The sequence below is a fragment of the Euprymna scolopes genome, chromosome 37 (genome assembly GCF_053919585.1).
Source record: "Euprymna scolopes isolate OS-2025 chromosome 37, ASM5391958v1, whole genome shotgun sequence".
Classification (NCBI taxonomy): domain Eukaryota; kingdom Metazoa; phylum Mollusca; class Cephalopoda; order Sepiida; family Sepiolidae; genus Euprymna; species Euprymna scolopes.
Window position 1 is genome coordinate 14,348,076 of NC_136518.1, and position 15,599 is coordinate 14,363,674.

At 32.8% G+C, this 15,599-nt stretch overlaps 1 protein-coding gene across 3 annotated transcripts in view; it reads right to left on the reverse strand.

Annotated features, from left to right (window-relative positions):
* Window positions 1-2,364: 2,364 nt before the first annotated feature.
* LOC145261096 (phosphatidylinositol-3,5-bisphosphate 3-phosphatase MTMR3-like) overlaps window positions 2,365-15,599 on the reverse strand; it is a 281,409-nt gene continuing 268,174 nt past the window's right edge. For 2 of the 3 annotated variants that reach the window (XM_080119293.1, XM_080119294.1), the window contains exons 14-17: window positions 8,486-8,725; window positions 6,314-6,379; window positions 4,264-4,460; window positions 2,365-2,618 (exon numbers count right to left, since the gene is read on the reverse strand). In XM_080119293.1, coding sequence (XP_079975419.1) covers window positions 2,414-2,618; window positions 4,264-4,460; window positions 6,314-6,379; window positions 8,486-8,725 — 708 coding nt within the window. In that variant the 3' untranslated portion in view covers window positions 2,365-2,413. The remainder of the gene's footprint in view (window positions 2,619-4,263; window positions 4,461-6,313; window positions 6,380-8,485; window positions 8,726-15,599) is intronic. The other variant, XM_080119295.1, reaches the window with a different exon arrangement.

The following is a 15,599-nucleotide window of genomic DNA, read 5'->3' on the forward strand; positions in this document are numbered from 1 at the left end:
ATAAAAAATAAAGAATCATCTTTGACATTGGAAAATAGACATCTTTACGATTCAAATATCTCAAAAAGTTCTGATTTTGCCGATTCCAATTAATCATACCAACACACATTCTCCCATTGGTTTCAACATATAAGGTTCCACCACAACAACTAAGTTGTTCAGAAATCCACAGATGATTTGTTTATAGTGGTGAATGCTTTGTACAGAACCAACCACACTTTTTGGTATTACTCCCAATCTTTGTTGGTGCAGATATCTGCCACAAGACAGTATACTGCAGGTTTTTAGTTTTCCTTTTAGATGCAGGTCTTAACGAAGACTTGGGGGCATCTCTCTCGCTACACACACTGGCAAAAATTAAAAACAATGAATAACTTCATATTTGTATTTTTTCGGATATTACAATTGTTTCGACATCAACCAGACAACTTAAAATTTTATATTATTTAAAAATTTTCGTAGTAACATATCATATAGGTTTGAAAAAAAAAAAGTTTGTACGTATTTTGACACATTTTCATTCTGTTAAAACTACATTAAGCAGCGATTACCACCCTTTTGTGCTTTTAACATTAAAAGAAGTTATGATTAAATAGGGTGGGGGGGGGCATTAATTAGATGTGATGCCATCCATTTGTGGGTGAACATAAAATAGAATAAAATAATTGATAAGAACACATGACCCTTGAAATCTAAGAAAATGAAAAAACTTTAAATCAGTTATCTACCCTTAACTGGTTTTACACAATTTAAGGTCCCATAGATAAATTGGAACCGATAGATACACTTTAAAATTACTAATTCACCCATCATAATTAAAATAACCCATTCGAAATTTTAAGTATTAACCACATACCAAGAAACTATAATTATTTGATAAATACTGATGTCATACCATAAGTTAATGTAATTGAATAATAATTAAATACGAATATGTAGACACCGTCGAATTATTCAAAATAAATCGAAATATAAAAACTTGAGCTAATTAATTAACTAGAGACTATTGTTAATGCATGAAGTAATCCTATAGTTTTAAAATAATAGGACGACTTATATTTAAATAAATTAAGTTGGTAATCCAGAGTTATCCCCCCCCTGGAAATGGTTTTGAGTTATTCCATCGAAGGGAAATAATATTTTTACAATAATAAACATTGTCGTATTTTATTTTGATGTGCAGAAAACAATAACATTGCAGTATTACCCAGTTTAACATTAAAATCACCGAGTAACATACAAAATACAAAACTTTCTATGTGAGAGTTTTGAATTTAGAATAACAAAATTACTGGAGATTCATTACTTCACTAAAAATAATAAATTAAAAGAAACCATAAATCTCATTAATTCAGAATTTTTGTTCGGTTTCAAAATAATCCAAATTTAACAATTCTCGCTGTAATTTAGAACAAATTTACGAAAATAGGGCCCATATAAATTTCTTCAACACAGATAGCGGACATGTTAAAAACACAAGAGGGTGGTAACCATTGTCCGATGTAGTTTTAACAGAATGAAACTTAAGATACGTACAAACTTTGTATTTTTTTCAAACATATATGATGAGATATAACTACGAAAACTTTTAAATATAAAATTGTCTGGTTTATGTTGAAACAATTGTAATATCCGAAAAAATACAAATATGAAGTTATTCCTTCTTGTTCTTAATTTTTGCCAGTAATATATATATATATATATATATATATATACACACACACACATTTTCTCATGATAATTCTTGGTGGCGTGATGGTTGAATATTGAACTGCAGAGTCAAAGGTAACTGACTGGCTACAAATCGTTCAAAATGGTGGAAATTATCACTTCCTACACTGATGATTGTGTAAACATGAAGCCTTGATGTCTGTAGACAAAAATAATCTACATATATATTAGTTAAAAAAGTTAAAATGTGTTGAACTAAAATAATAAAAAAGGAAATCAAGTTTAATACATATGCAGCTCTTTTCTAAGTGAAACTATATAAATATCAGAAAAGCCCTATGTGAATTAATCTACGTTTCAATGATGTTAATAGCTGAACCCTTGACGAGAGTTAACATCGCTGAAACAGATCAATCTGCGTTTTTTTTCTGATACTTATGTTTCACTTTATATCTAAGATGTATGACAAAACCCAACAGAGTTTTCTATTACAAGGGTATAAGCATAATATTTATGTAAACATAAAGGCCTTACCGGGCACAATGGAAACCAGAGTTTCATAAAGAAACTTGATTCATATATATATATATATATATATATATATGTATATATATATATGTATACACCGTTAAATAAAAGGTATGCAAGTCTTGTTAGTTGATTTGAGGAGCGCATGTATAAAAAAAGAAAAAAAAAAGTAGTCTGTTATATTTTTGAAAGGAGTGGATAATTCTGAGCTGGTTCAGTTGGACGAAGCAGCAGCTGCAGCGGCCGCTGCAACTAAGGGCTTCTCCAACTCTAAGCCCATCATTGCAAAGTTGTCGACCAACGTACCCTGCAGAATTGGCAGGCAACAACGGCAGACACGAGCTGGGTCTGTCAACTGCTGGTTTGGGATAGGCATGTAAGCGTTGGCACATTCTCCACAGAAAACTCGTCCGCAATTACTGGAAAAATAAAATACGAAATAAAATTTAAAAAAAAAAAAAAAATCACTTGATAGTAACAAACAAAAAAGTATTATTGAATAAATTTCTTTCTGACTTACGCTTTCTGTTTAGTGGAAGTCTTGACAAATCTTGCCGATGTATATTGAGGAAAAGTTCCTTTGGATTAATACCTGGCGTAATTTCTACTTTAGTTTTAAAACTACGTAAAAAGAAAATTGTTCTGTACTTTGAAATATTTCTTTTTCAGAATGGTTTTATCTTTAATTACATATTTTATAATCAAAATAGCATAGTTTGCTAGGGGGTGATTAAAAAAAAAAAAAAAACAGGTACTTGTTCAAGACAAAAAAAAAAAAAAAAAAAATTCCACTTAATTTAATCAAGTTTTTTTTTTTCAGAGGAAAATCAAATTTTTAATTAGATCAATCATATCCCGGCCATGCCTATTTTGCTGACAAAGGGATGGGAGTGCTAACATAACTCTCACAGCTTAAAGTTTGTCAAAATTTGACGAGATTTTGAAGCTTGGGAAGAAAATACCTAGATAAATATACTGGGGAAGAAACTATTGGAGTAGAAGGCTTTCTTACATCTAGGGAGCTCTACTAGGTATGGGGTGGGATTTAGCTGCTTGTCGAGTTTTTCAGGAGCATTCACGTCAAGGTGCTTATAGTTCAGAGCAGTCACACTATTGAAGTACTTTTAGAACAGGCAGAGGGATGCAACATTTCGTTGATGGGACAGAGGCTGAAGTCTAGATAACAGTTCAGGACCTATCAGGTCGGTGACTCTTGAACCCTGTCCAGGAGCGAGAGACAAGTAGTAGTTGCACCAGACCAAATGTGACAACAGTACTCCATACATGGGCGAATGGTGGCCTTAGAGCTACAGGATACTTTCAGGCGTAAGTTTTCTAGCACGGTAGAGAGCCCACCTTCTTCGCAGCAGCGTTGGCAATGGTCTCTGAATGTATCTATTCCAGTTCATGTTCCCTGTAAACGTTAGGCCGAGGAGTTTAAAGGAAGTACTTTCAGGTAATGTGTCCTTGGCCATTGCTAATGGTGGTCATGTTGAAATCGGTAAAAAATTACAAGCAAAAATAAAATTTATCGAATTAGTTTTATTGTATTTGTTAATGTTGAACAGGTCTTATAATCCAGGGAGGTAACTGCAATCTATGATTTTGACAACTTTGACATTTTAAAATAGAAAATTGCAGATTACTAATATGTCTTTTTGTAAAAAAAAAAAAAAAAAAAAAAAAAAAAAAAAAAAATTTCAAAGATTTGCTAAAACTATCATTTTTTAGTTTTTATTAATTACGACAACACACAAGTATGTAATAGTGTTTTTTGCCTAAAATGCATTTATTTGAAATCACATTAAACTGTACAAGCACTTTTTTTTCTTAGATTAATATCAACCTTCTGCTCCCCAGTAACAAAACACTTAGTTCAGGGCAACCTGAAGAATCCTTTTATTGGCTACTACAGAGATTGTAGGGGAAGGTGTCATTTTCTCATTGCTGAGAACAGAAGAGTTAAATAAAATCAAGTCTCAATAGATAATCAGATACCACTTAACAGGTACAAACCAAGCAGATCGCTTTCATACAAACTCCAACTTCCGCCACTAAACTTACCGACAATGGTGTTTGCGTCTGCCAAACCAAAAAGCAGCTTCACAGCCAGCACAGTGCGTCACAGCATGATCAGGCACCCACAACGTCATTTTAGAGTCTTTTTCATCAATGTGTTCCCAGCTGACATCTGAGGCGGCATTGCTGCAGTGGCCAATTGAATGCGGCTCACCACTGCCTGATGACTCGGGAAGAGAAACCTGAAAATAAGTATAAAAAAAAAAGAAAAAGAAAAAAAAGACTTATGAGGATGATTTATTGACATTAGATTTGAAGATGACCATATGGTAGCTCTCAGGAAAGTTAAAAAAAAAAATAAAAAAATAAAAAAAAAATAAAAAAAATATCAAGTATCATGGTTCGATTGTGCTTTATAAAGAAATATTCATTTGTGTCCCTGTCTTAAAATCTACAGTTGATTTTATAGGCTGTGCCTTTCTGCTTGTGCGGTGATAAAACTCCTCAACTGCACTTTGGTCAAAATTGGACTATTTCTTCTTTAATCAGAATTTTTCAATTATTGATTTTCGATACTTATCAGAAGCATTCCAATACAAAACCTACGCAAGAATACTCCCAGACACATCAAGTACCTTTGTGTAAAAGGTAAAAAAAGTCAACCCAGCTGTTTCTGAGTCCATAGAGAACAAACTCGCACACAAAGTTCCTTATATATATATATATATATGAACAAATGATTAATAAAACATGTTAAAAGACATCTTGAAAAAGAGTTAAAAACATTTAATTTTAAAAAAGGAAACACAAGTGGATAGTCCTTAATCCGCGGAGTTTCGAAGAAATACTCTCCTTCTCATCAGAGGGCAGGAATTGGCAAAATGCAAGATCGGATTTTGCATATAAATATATATATATATATATATATATATGCGTGTGTGTGTGTGTATATAAGTAGAGATAATCTGTAGGAATAAAATAGATATGTATAGTGATAAATGATAAGAATGTACACCCCAAAAAAGGTTTAAGGCATTAAAATTCATAATGCAGAACAGGCCAAAGACTTGTGGCATAGTGGATAGGATACTTGGTAGAATTCACTTTCAAGTTACTCTTCTGGAGTTAAAAGGTTCAAGATACTAAAAATACAATTGCAAATTATTTAGGACTTCCTAGTCATGGCTGAGAGAATGAGAACATGCTACCTCGGTCGATTAAATAAAGGGTTTTGTTTAACATTCCAAGGTTAAAGGTTACATCGACTCGAACGTTGTACGAATAACACTCACAATGAAAACAATTATCTGAACAATGAATTAGTATTTTTACAATTTCAAAATTTTTTATTAATTTAATGTTATTGATAGAAATTCGAATTAGTATTTTTATAATTAAAAAAATACTTTTTAAATTAATGTTATCGATAGAAATTAGACTAAGCTTACGCAAGAGAAAAATATAATTGCAAATCTTGACGAAATTCAGTTGAGTTAGCAAAAAAAATCTGAAATCCAGATAAATTCCCCCACCTGGGTGGGGGTGCAGGGGGCAATCCCAACATCAATTACCTGTGTCCTGTGCACATGAAGTTTCACATAAAATGATTCAATTTTTAGGCCATTTTTAGCTTTTTAGGGCAGGTAACGAAAAGAATTTTTATATAGGAAATACATTCTGTACATTTTTTTTTTATGGGGGGGGGGGTGTACTGAAAAGCGAGTAAAAAAAAAAAAAAAAAAAAAAAATTCTAACCTTGGTACTGCACAGAAAACTTAACTACCACCAACACTAAGTCTGAATGGTAAGCCCAACTCTTAAAATCCTTTCACCCTACAACCCTAAATTAGAGTATTAGAGTGACAACCCCTTAATAAAAAATTAAAAAAAAACAAAAAAAAAAAACTATTACTAAACTTAATTTCAAGTAGCAAGCCTCCAAAAAGCTAACATTAAGCCAAATGTAATCACCTAAAAAGATGCTCCTATCACAAAAATGCACAAAATTTCTCTCCCACATAAAAAAAAAAATGGGTACCTGCCCTAAAACATTAAAATGGCCGATCATTTTATGAATGTGAAACAGATTTCTTACTTTAAATTCAACCGCTTTTTTTTTCTTCTTTGTGTCAAAATTTTCACACTTTACCCTCAAAATCGCCTAAAAAATAAAATTAAAATCTCATTTTTTATTTGGGAGCAGTGGCGACAACTTAATGAATACATTTTTTTTCATATCGATTGATATAATTGCACATTTTTGCTTTTCAGTTTAAAATCCATCAAAATTAGCTTTTTCTGTAGTAAAAAAAAAAAAAAAAAAAGTTTTTTTTGCATAATAAAATGAAATGTTTGATCCAAGACAAATTAAAAAAAAAAAGTAAAAGAAAATGTTATTAGCAAGAGAAAACCCTCAACCTATGAAAGAGGAGACAGGAAGCTCTTGATTCAACAAGAGTCCTCCCTCTCTCATGCAAATTGTTAGAGACAAAGGGAAGAGGCAAAAAGAAAAATGCAGGAAAGGGAGAATAAAGACAAAACAATTGAAGGAGAGAGAGAAGGAAATAAAGAAATACAATTCAACTAAACGACAAGGTGACAAAGTTAAAGCTCTAGCGATTCTGTGGAGGTCAGTCTTATTTATACACACAAAAATGAAAGACAAAAATTAAAAAAAAAAAGCAGATTTAAGCTGAAACCACATTTTATGAATTTAACGAGAAAACAAACTGAATCCCGCTTTTTCTGGATCACAAAAAATGTAGAAATCTCATTTTGATATGAAGATTGTTAAAGTATTGTTAGTGCAATATATTCAGAGTTACACCACTTAAATCAGTTTCAAGTGACCTCCCCTGAATTATACTGGTCACAGTGAGAAATAAATCTTCAGTTTTTGAAGCATGTAAAAAAAACTTGCAGGCATAAAATATGAGATTGGAAATAAAGTTGTTGCCTCTTTCCTAGATTCCAAAGCTGGCCAGATGCACTTGATTGGCGGCTTCCATTTTTACACATTAAGGATCTAGCATATCACTGTTTGGCTAGCCATTGTTAAATCATGTTAGGAAGTGGTTTGTCCGTGGTAAGACACTTATATGAAGAAATAAAATGGATGAAAACGATTCTGTGTGAATCAACAGTAATAAATGATATATTTAACAATTGGAAGAATCGTTTAAACTCCTTGGCTTAACATTCACAGGTAACATGAATTGGAGCAAATATATTCAGGACATTGCCAAGGCTGGTATAAAGATGGGCTCTCTACAGTGCTAGAAAATTACTTGCATCCGAGATTATCCTGTATTGCTACAAAACCATAATTCACTCATCTATGGAGTATTTTTGCCATATCTAGGTTGGTACATCTATCACTAATCCCTTCCTCTTAAGCATAGTCCCAAATAGTAGCCCTTTACATCCAAGTGGCAATATGGCTTGTTTGAGGTGAACTAGAGTAAAAATAAAATTACTATGAAATGAGGTTTATTGTGATAACACTGGGCTAATCAACCAATGCTTGCAAATTTTTCTTGGCAAGAGAGAACTTTTGGGCACAAGAGTTATTTCCCTTTAAATATGAAAATATTTTACAGACCGACTTTGTTATCCATCTAACAGACTTTCTCTGTATAAATTGTATATAAAAATTATGTGCACAAACTATGTCTTCCTCATTCTACTGTGCTCTGTGTCTAGACTTGTTGGATACTGATAAGTTTCACAAGTGTATGATAATGTTGGGACAATTAATCGGAATCAGAAATATCAGAATGGGGGGGGGGTATATGAAAAATTGATCCCTATCTTCTGACGTCAAAAACTATTTTTATTTTATTTAGTTTTTTAAAAATAATTCTCCATTGCTGGTAATGACGATGCTATCTCTTGTTGATATCCAAAGGCTGAAAGAGCAAGTTACTCTACTGGATGGAAGTCATGTGATTTCTGAATTCTACTTTTAGGCTCCCTCTGCCCTGGGGCCGCCTTTGCTATTTAACACACACATACAGAACATCCTGTGTTACATTAAACATATTGAGGTCCCTAGATGTACGAAAGCCTTCTACTCTAATAGTTTCTTCTATCGGACTGCTGGATTTTGAATTCCTTCCCTATTTCCCCGAATGTACTAACCTTCAGAAGTTTAAATGTATTGTGACCAAACATCTTGATGCTCAACTCCAGAGTCCTGTGTTAGTTCGGAGTCAAAAGGAGTACACAAAAAATTTAAAAAAATAAAAAATGAATTGCTGGCCCTTACCATTTCGTCTCTGTCATACATTTGTCGGACAGTATCATTGTACACAGAGGCTTGATACATTAGTTGGTCTAAGTGTCGCTTCTGATTTTCAATTTTTTGGTGATAATCTGATCGGATTTCATTCACTCTTTGTTGAACGGTATCAGAGTGGGTGGTTAAGCCGTCAGGGTCCAAGTGCCGAGTCAGACTGAAGCTTGACTGGTTATGCGCTATACTTGATGATTTTGTCAGGGGTTGAGCCTGGAATTAAAAAAAAAAAAAAAAAAAAAATTTTAAGAGAACTGTTTCATTGGTTTTATGGTGTATCAACTGCTGAATATGATTGAGTTTTACTAAGAGAAAGGGGGGGGAACAAAACAAAAAAAAAAAACAAACAAAAAACAGTATCTTCAGAGAGCCTGGATCTAGTAGCACCAGATGAACTACCAGGTATTGCTACTCTAGCTAAAGTCGACCTGGGAACAATGGTAACTAAGGGGCAACTCCACGTTCACCACATCCCCCCAATTGGGCCTCACCACTGGTCATCTTTTAAGATTATACCCAGGACTGCAGTTATTATGGTTAACACGCAAGAACAAAAAAGAATTTATATAAAATGCATTAAAATGAAATTATCTACCAAACTCACCGAGATTTAACATGGGGAACTGATTTTTAAGAGTTTTGAAAAATTAAAAGTATGGAATAATGAGAAATTGTAAACTTAAGAAAAAAACGGAAATAACCTCATTTTAACATCTGAAAACAATTTGCTAAAATTTTTTTAATGTTATATAGAAAAAACAGAAAAATCTTTATGTACATACCCATCATGAATGAAAAACCATATTCCAAAAATCACGAAAATTAATCAAATAATTTTTTTATATATAGAAAATAATTTTTCTATGATTTCAAGTGATTCATGGAAAATCATACCCATTATAAAGATGAAAAACAAACAAAAGAACCCTCGGTAGTTTGAATTGAGTTATCTTGTTTATTCAAGATGGGGCAACAAGACCCTCCATCTTCACTTCCTCATACAATTTGATTTTCTTGAAAATCAAAAAAAAAACCACTTGATCAATTTAGGTGATTTTTGGAACGTTTTTGTTCTGTACTGAATATGTAAATCACAGATTTTTCTTTGTTTTTTAGTATAAGGGAAATTCTAGACAAGAACCCCAAATTCTTAATTGTTTCGACAAATTATGCAAGTTGGATAAAGAATTTCATTCTCATGTGCTTTTGATAAAGTATTGTGGCCTCAAGTGTATGCATTAAGGCATCTCAAAATCTGTTGCAATCTTAATTCTAAGTGGGAATCTCTAAAAGGATATATATATATATATATATATATATATATATATATATATATAATTAGCTGTCCCTACCTGGTGTTCCCAAGTAGTATTTGCAATTTGTATTGAGTTTCTTATTTTGGAACTATGCCAAATTTCTTTTTTCCTAAATTTAAAATTTTTTATGTTTCTGAATTTGAGATGAGAATCGATAAATTAGATTTGGATTACTTTTCTCATCTTGAGGGTTACTTTCACAATGTTTTGGCTGACATAACCTCTTTCATCAAGTGTATCTTTTTGAACTCTGGAATCTGTTGAGCTCAAGAAATCTGCACAAAATTTTGAATAGAACCTTTTATTAATCCATGGGGTTAGCATGCTCTTGTTTAGTCAGCCATGACTGGGTAAAAGTCCTAGGTAATTTTCAAATGTATTTTTGAATATCGCTTGATTCAGCTTGTACATAGTTTTCAAGGTGTTATATTTGGTATTCTATCTTACATTTATTTGTTTTATTTATAGTCGATATTTTCTTCCAGTCACTGTTAAACGATAAATTTGTTACATGAATACAATTTTTTTTTTTTTTAAATTTGAATAAAAAAAGTAAACCTCTAATTCTATTAGTTTTATTATAAAGTTTTGTGCCTTAGAAAAAATTGGAAATTTTTTTTTTTTTTTTTAAAATCACAAACACAATAATTATTAGCTCGTACATTGCACAATTTGAATAAAAGCAATTCAGTTTGGGTTGGCCAAGATCGTTGAATGGGCGAAAGACAATTATGAAATTTATTTAGGAAAAAAAAAAAAAAAAAAAAAATGTAATAAATGTTATATTGTTTCTTGGTTAAATTAATCTTAAAATAATTTAGTTTGGTGGTTAATAGTGGTTCAAAAAGAAGTCATTTGAAAGTTTAGAAAACCAAATAATGTTAAATATTTTATATCAAAATTTTTTTTTTTTCGAGATGAATGCAAAACACCTTTTTCAAGAAAACTTGGTTTTATGCTTTTTTCCTCTCTTCATTTTGTTGGTGGTATTAACCTTAAAAATGTCAATCTCTTTTAGAGTGAAAGAGAAAAAAAAAATGTCCAGTTATTGATACCAATAGAAAAATGGAAAAAAACAAAGAAACCCTAAAACCAATACTATTCATTAAAAAAGATGTATGACATTGAAAGTCTAAAAAAAAAAAAAAAAAAAAAAAATGTTTTTAATCATTTAATAAAATATTTTAACATTTTGTTTTCGTTTAGAAAATTTCGAAATTAACCTTACTAAATGTTTGCAAAGATGTGAGCAAGCTCATAACAATAAGTGTTTAATTTCAAACTAAATTCGTTGCACTCAAATATCACTCAATTTTTTCAGATGCTAATAATATATTTTTTTGTTCATCCTTTTTTCTGTAAGGTTTATTCCTCTAACTCTACAGAGAAAAATATAAGTTCTTGTTTCCATCACAAAAGATGTCTCAGTAAAATCAGTTCTTGCAAATTTCAATTTGAAATTAACCAAATGATGTATGGATCAAATTTAAAAAAAATGGATTGAATTTAAAGTAAATATATATATCAATCAAATTATGAAAAAAAAAAAAAAAAAAAAAAAAAAAAAAAAAAAAAAAAATGAAATTGTAAAAATACTTTTTACTCATAGCTTTAATGTAGGTTTTACAGCTTTAAGAAATTGATTTCTAAAATAATCTCTAGTCAGGTCTTTATCCCTCTCCAAATACATTTTTATTATCTCCTTTTATGAATTTAAACTACTTTAACTATTCTAAATCTATTAAAGAACTCCTGTCCATTTTTTCAACATGGCCATACAATAAAAGTTTGTTTGGTACACATCTTTTTGAGGAATTATAAAAAGAAAAATGTGACAATTTAAACTTTTTTTTCTCCAAAAATGAAAGCATTAAAAAAGAAAAAAACTTTTATTGAAAAGTGTGACAACTGTGTTTCCATTTAACTAATGTTCTGTTTTGATAAAATCAATTCCTTTGCATTTTTATTTTTTGTAATAAAAGATTTTAAAATATATTTTTTTAATAATAAAAAAAAAGTTAAAAAAAAAAAAAATTCAATTAGTTGCAGCTGTTCTTTTAGACCATAACATTTTAATAAAAAATTGAAAGAAAAAAAAGTTGTGTTGCAGTTTTCTTTAATAAAATTTACTTTTCCTTTTTGTAATTTCATTTTTTGTTTAAAAAAAAAAATAAAGAAATAAAAAAAAATAATGTAGATGGATCTATATTTTCTTACATTTTCCTCAAAGTTGCGTTGGTTTTAGCTTCTCAAATTCTTGCATGAAAAAATTAATGGCTTTTATAGTAAAACATAAAAATTTACTTTCACCATGACTAATATTTGTGCAAAATTTTTTTAAATCCAAGACATGGTTATTGAGAAAAGTATAAACAAATGAACAATTTTGGAGTAATTTTTCCCCTATCATGCCCCCCTAGTGGAGCAACTAGAGTTATCCCGGAAAATCCCCTCTCGCAAAAATTTATTTTCACCATGAAAAATGTTTGTGCAAAAAAATCCAAGGCCTGATTGAGAAAAATGCGAACGGACAAACAGTTGTGAATTACTAGGTGTGATCCCTCCTTTGTTGGAGGACAAACAAATGTTTGCTCATAAAACATTCATATAAAGATATCTCTTTGATCCAGTGAAAAATATCAAGGTCACCATTTTTCTACACAAATGTGTATTATAAAAATAAAAATTTAGCATCTTTCAGTTTGTGTGTGTGTATATATATATATATATATATCACCTTGTTTGACACCATCATGGTTTGTGGCGCTAGACTGGGAGTAGTTGATTCATTTGTGTACCTTGGTAGTTCTGTCGAGGGATGGCTATCTTGACACTGAAATCCACAGGCGAATTCAGAAGGCATCTGTAGCTTTGGAAGGCTGGAGAAGAGGGTGTGATCTGATCGTGGCATCACAGACAAGACTAAGATCTGTGTTTACAAGACCTGTGTGCTAACCACACTTGTATTTATCGGAGACATGGACATTGCATCAAAGGTACATTAAATGGCTTAAATGATGTCACCAAAAAAATGCTCGAGACATATCTTAAACATCAAGTGGCAAGCACAAGTACCCGATACTGAGTCCTTGTGAGAGCATGTTGCTCTAGTGTTGAGACCCTTGTAATCACATCTCACATGCGTTGGATGGGCCACTTGGTTTGAATGAAAGATTGTAGGCTGCCAAAACAAATTTTTTTACGGCAAGCTGAAAAATGGCAAGTGCCTTCAACACAAGCCTAGGAAGAGGTTCAAGGACACAAAGAATAATTTGGAAGTCTTATAAATAGACTGCGATACATGGGAAGAAGTTATTTTATATTTTAATATATATTTTAATGAGTGATTTTTCTGACAAAGGGAGAAGAAAAAGCTGTATTCTAGGTTGGCAGTATTTTGCGTGAACAGCCGCCAGAAATGTCAGAAATTTTCTGTTCCTAAGTCTATTCTTGTAGCCATGTTACTAGTAAGGGTGCTGGAGGTAAATGTTTTATCTGGGCTGACGTTATCCGCTCGATAATCAGGGACTCGAACCTTGGATTTACCACTGAGGAGGCTGTCCTATCAGCAGGTGCAAAGTACTGGGGTTGCTGTATTGCCATTTGGTGAATGGATTCTGGACCATGCAGTAGCTTCTGGTGGGGCCTCTCGATGCCATATTAGTAGGTAATTGTTACAGCTTTACCTTTTCATGTGCTACAAAAAAAAATATTTCTTCATTTCCATTTCTCTTACCTTCCCTTTCTGCCCTGCTTCAAGCAAGTCTGTCGACCTAGTCCACAAATCACAAAACTCCATGAAAGTTTCAATAAAAAAAAAAAAAAAATGCACGATTAAACCCGGATCTCCAACTTCTAACGTAGACCCCCACTACCATGTCTCCTTCTCGAACATCAGGGGTCTACGTTCTAACCTTCTAGAGGTTGAAACCCAATTACAGGAGACTAAACCAGACCTTTTATTTTTATGCAAAACTGGCATTGGACAGGCTATGAGTTCGTAAAAGGATACTCTAATTTAACTTCCAAATCTGACCCCCAAGATTGCCATGGGCATGGAATATGTGCCTATATAAAAGAGGGCTTTCCATGTGGTAGGGACATCTCCAGAGAAGATCCTAACTTACCCTATATGTGCTTCTGGGTTGCATTAGCTCACACTACTGCATTTATATTTACTCTATTGCCCCCACAACAGCGGAGTTACTATCTTTAAAAGCATATCTGAGAAAATTGACCATGTCCGATCTGCTTATCTTTTAGCTAATATTCATGTCTGGAGACTTCAAATGTTCAATATGGAATGGTAAACTCACTCAAACAAGACCGATAACGAGGGGAGGTTCTGTCATGATTTCTCCATTGCTTATGACCTCACTCAGATTGTTCACAAACCCACCCATGTGCCCGACAATGACGGCCAGTATGCAAGTCTACTAGACCTTTTTCTCACAACTTGCCCTGAACTGTGTTCAGCTTCCGTTCTATCTCCACTTGGATCTTCTGACCACTTTGTTGTATCAGTTGATAAAAATGAAATGTAATAAATCCTCAGACAAACTTCTCCATAGTACAGTATATCGATACTTTATGGCTGACTGGGATAGCTTCCATACATTTATTTCAGATCTACCTCAGCGTTCCCTGTTTAAAAAGGATGTGTCCTCTATAGTATCAGACCTCACCGAATGGTTAATTGTAGGTATAGACCATTTCATACCCTCAAAAAAATTCCAGCAAAAACCTAACAGCAAGCCGTGGTTCTCTCCAGAATGTGCTGCTGCCATTGTGCACAGAAATCACTTTTTCCATTGCTTCCAACATAATAGATGTACTGAGACTAAAGCCGCTTTCAGGACTGTCAGCAACCACAGTAAAAAAATAAAGAACGCAAGAGAGTTGTATGCTCAGTCTGTCAAGTCCAAAGTAGCTGAGCAGCGGCTTGGTTCCCACCAGTTTTGGCAAATAGCAAACAGAATCCTGAACAGAAGCGTGTGTTCTATCCCAACTCTCATAAATGGACCTGAGGTAATCTCATCAGCATCACACAAAGCCAAACTCTTTGTCAAGAACTTTGCAGCTAATTCTAACCTTTGTGACCAAAGCCGCTAACCTCCAATATTTCCTCCTATATCAGAAAACATGCTATGTGATATACGTATATCTGTACGTGATGTTATCAAGCTAATCAAAAATCTTGATTTCAGTAAAGCAACCGGCCATGATGGTATTCCAATTATAGTACTCAAAAGACTCCAACCAGAACTAGCGCCCATCCTTACAAAACTTTAGACGTTGTCTTAAGGAGAATTGCTTCCTGTCACCTTGGAAAATCTCATCAGTATGCCCCGTATTTAAGAATTTAGGTGATTGCTCATCTCCCTTTCAGTACAATAAGTCTCCTGTGCGTCATGAGTTGCTGGAATCTGTTAAATAGAGAAGTAATCAACCATCTCAGCAAAAATAACCTTAGTGACACGCAATATGGTTACCGTTCTGCTAGATCTACAGCAGACGTGCTTACAGTTATATCTCATAGAATTAGCGAATCTCTCGACGGAGGCTACCTTTCTAGAGCAATTGCTCTTGACATATCAAAGGCTTTTGATAGAGTATGGCATAAAGGTTCACTTCACAAGATCTCCAGCTACGGTATCGCTGGAAATATATTAATTATTAAATCATTTCTCTCTGATAGGTTCATAAGAGTAGTGGTTGATGGGCAGAAATCAGAAGCTCTCAGTATTAATGCTGGGGTCCCTTAGGGGTTC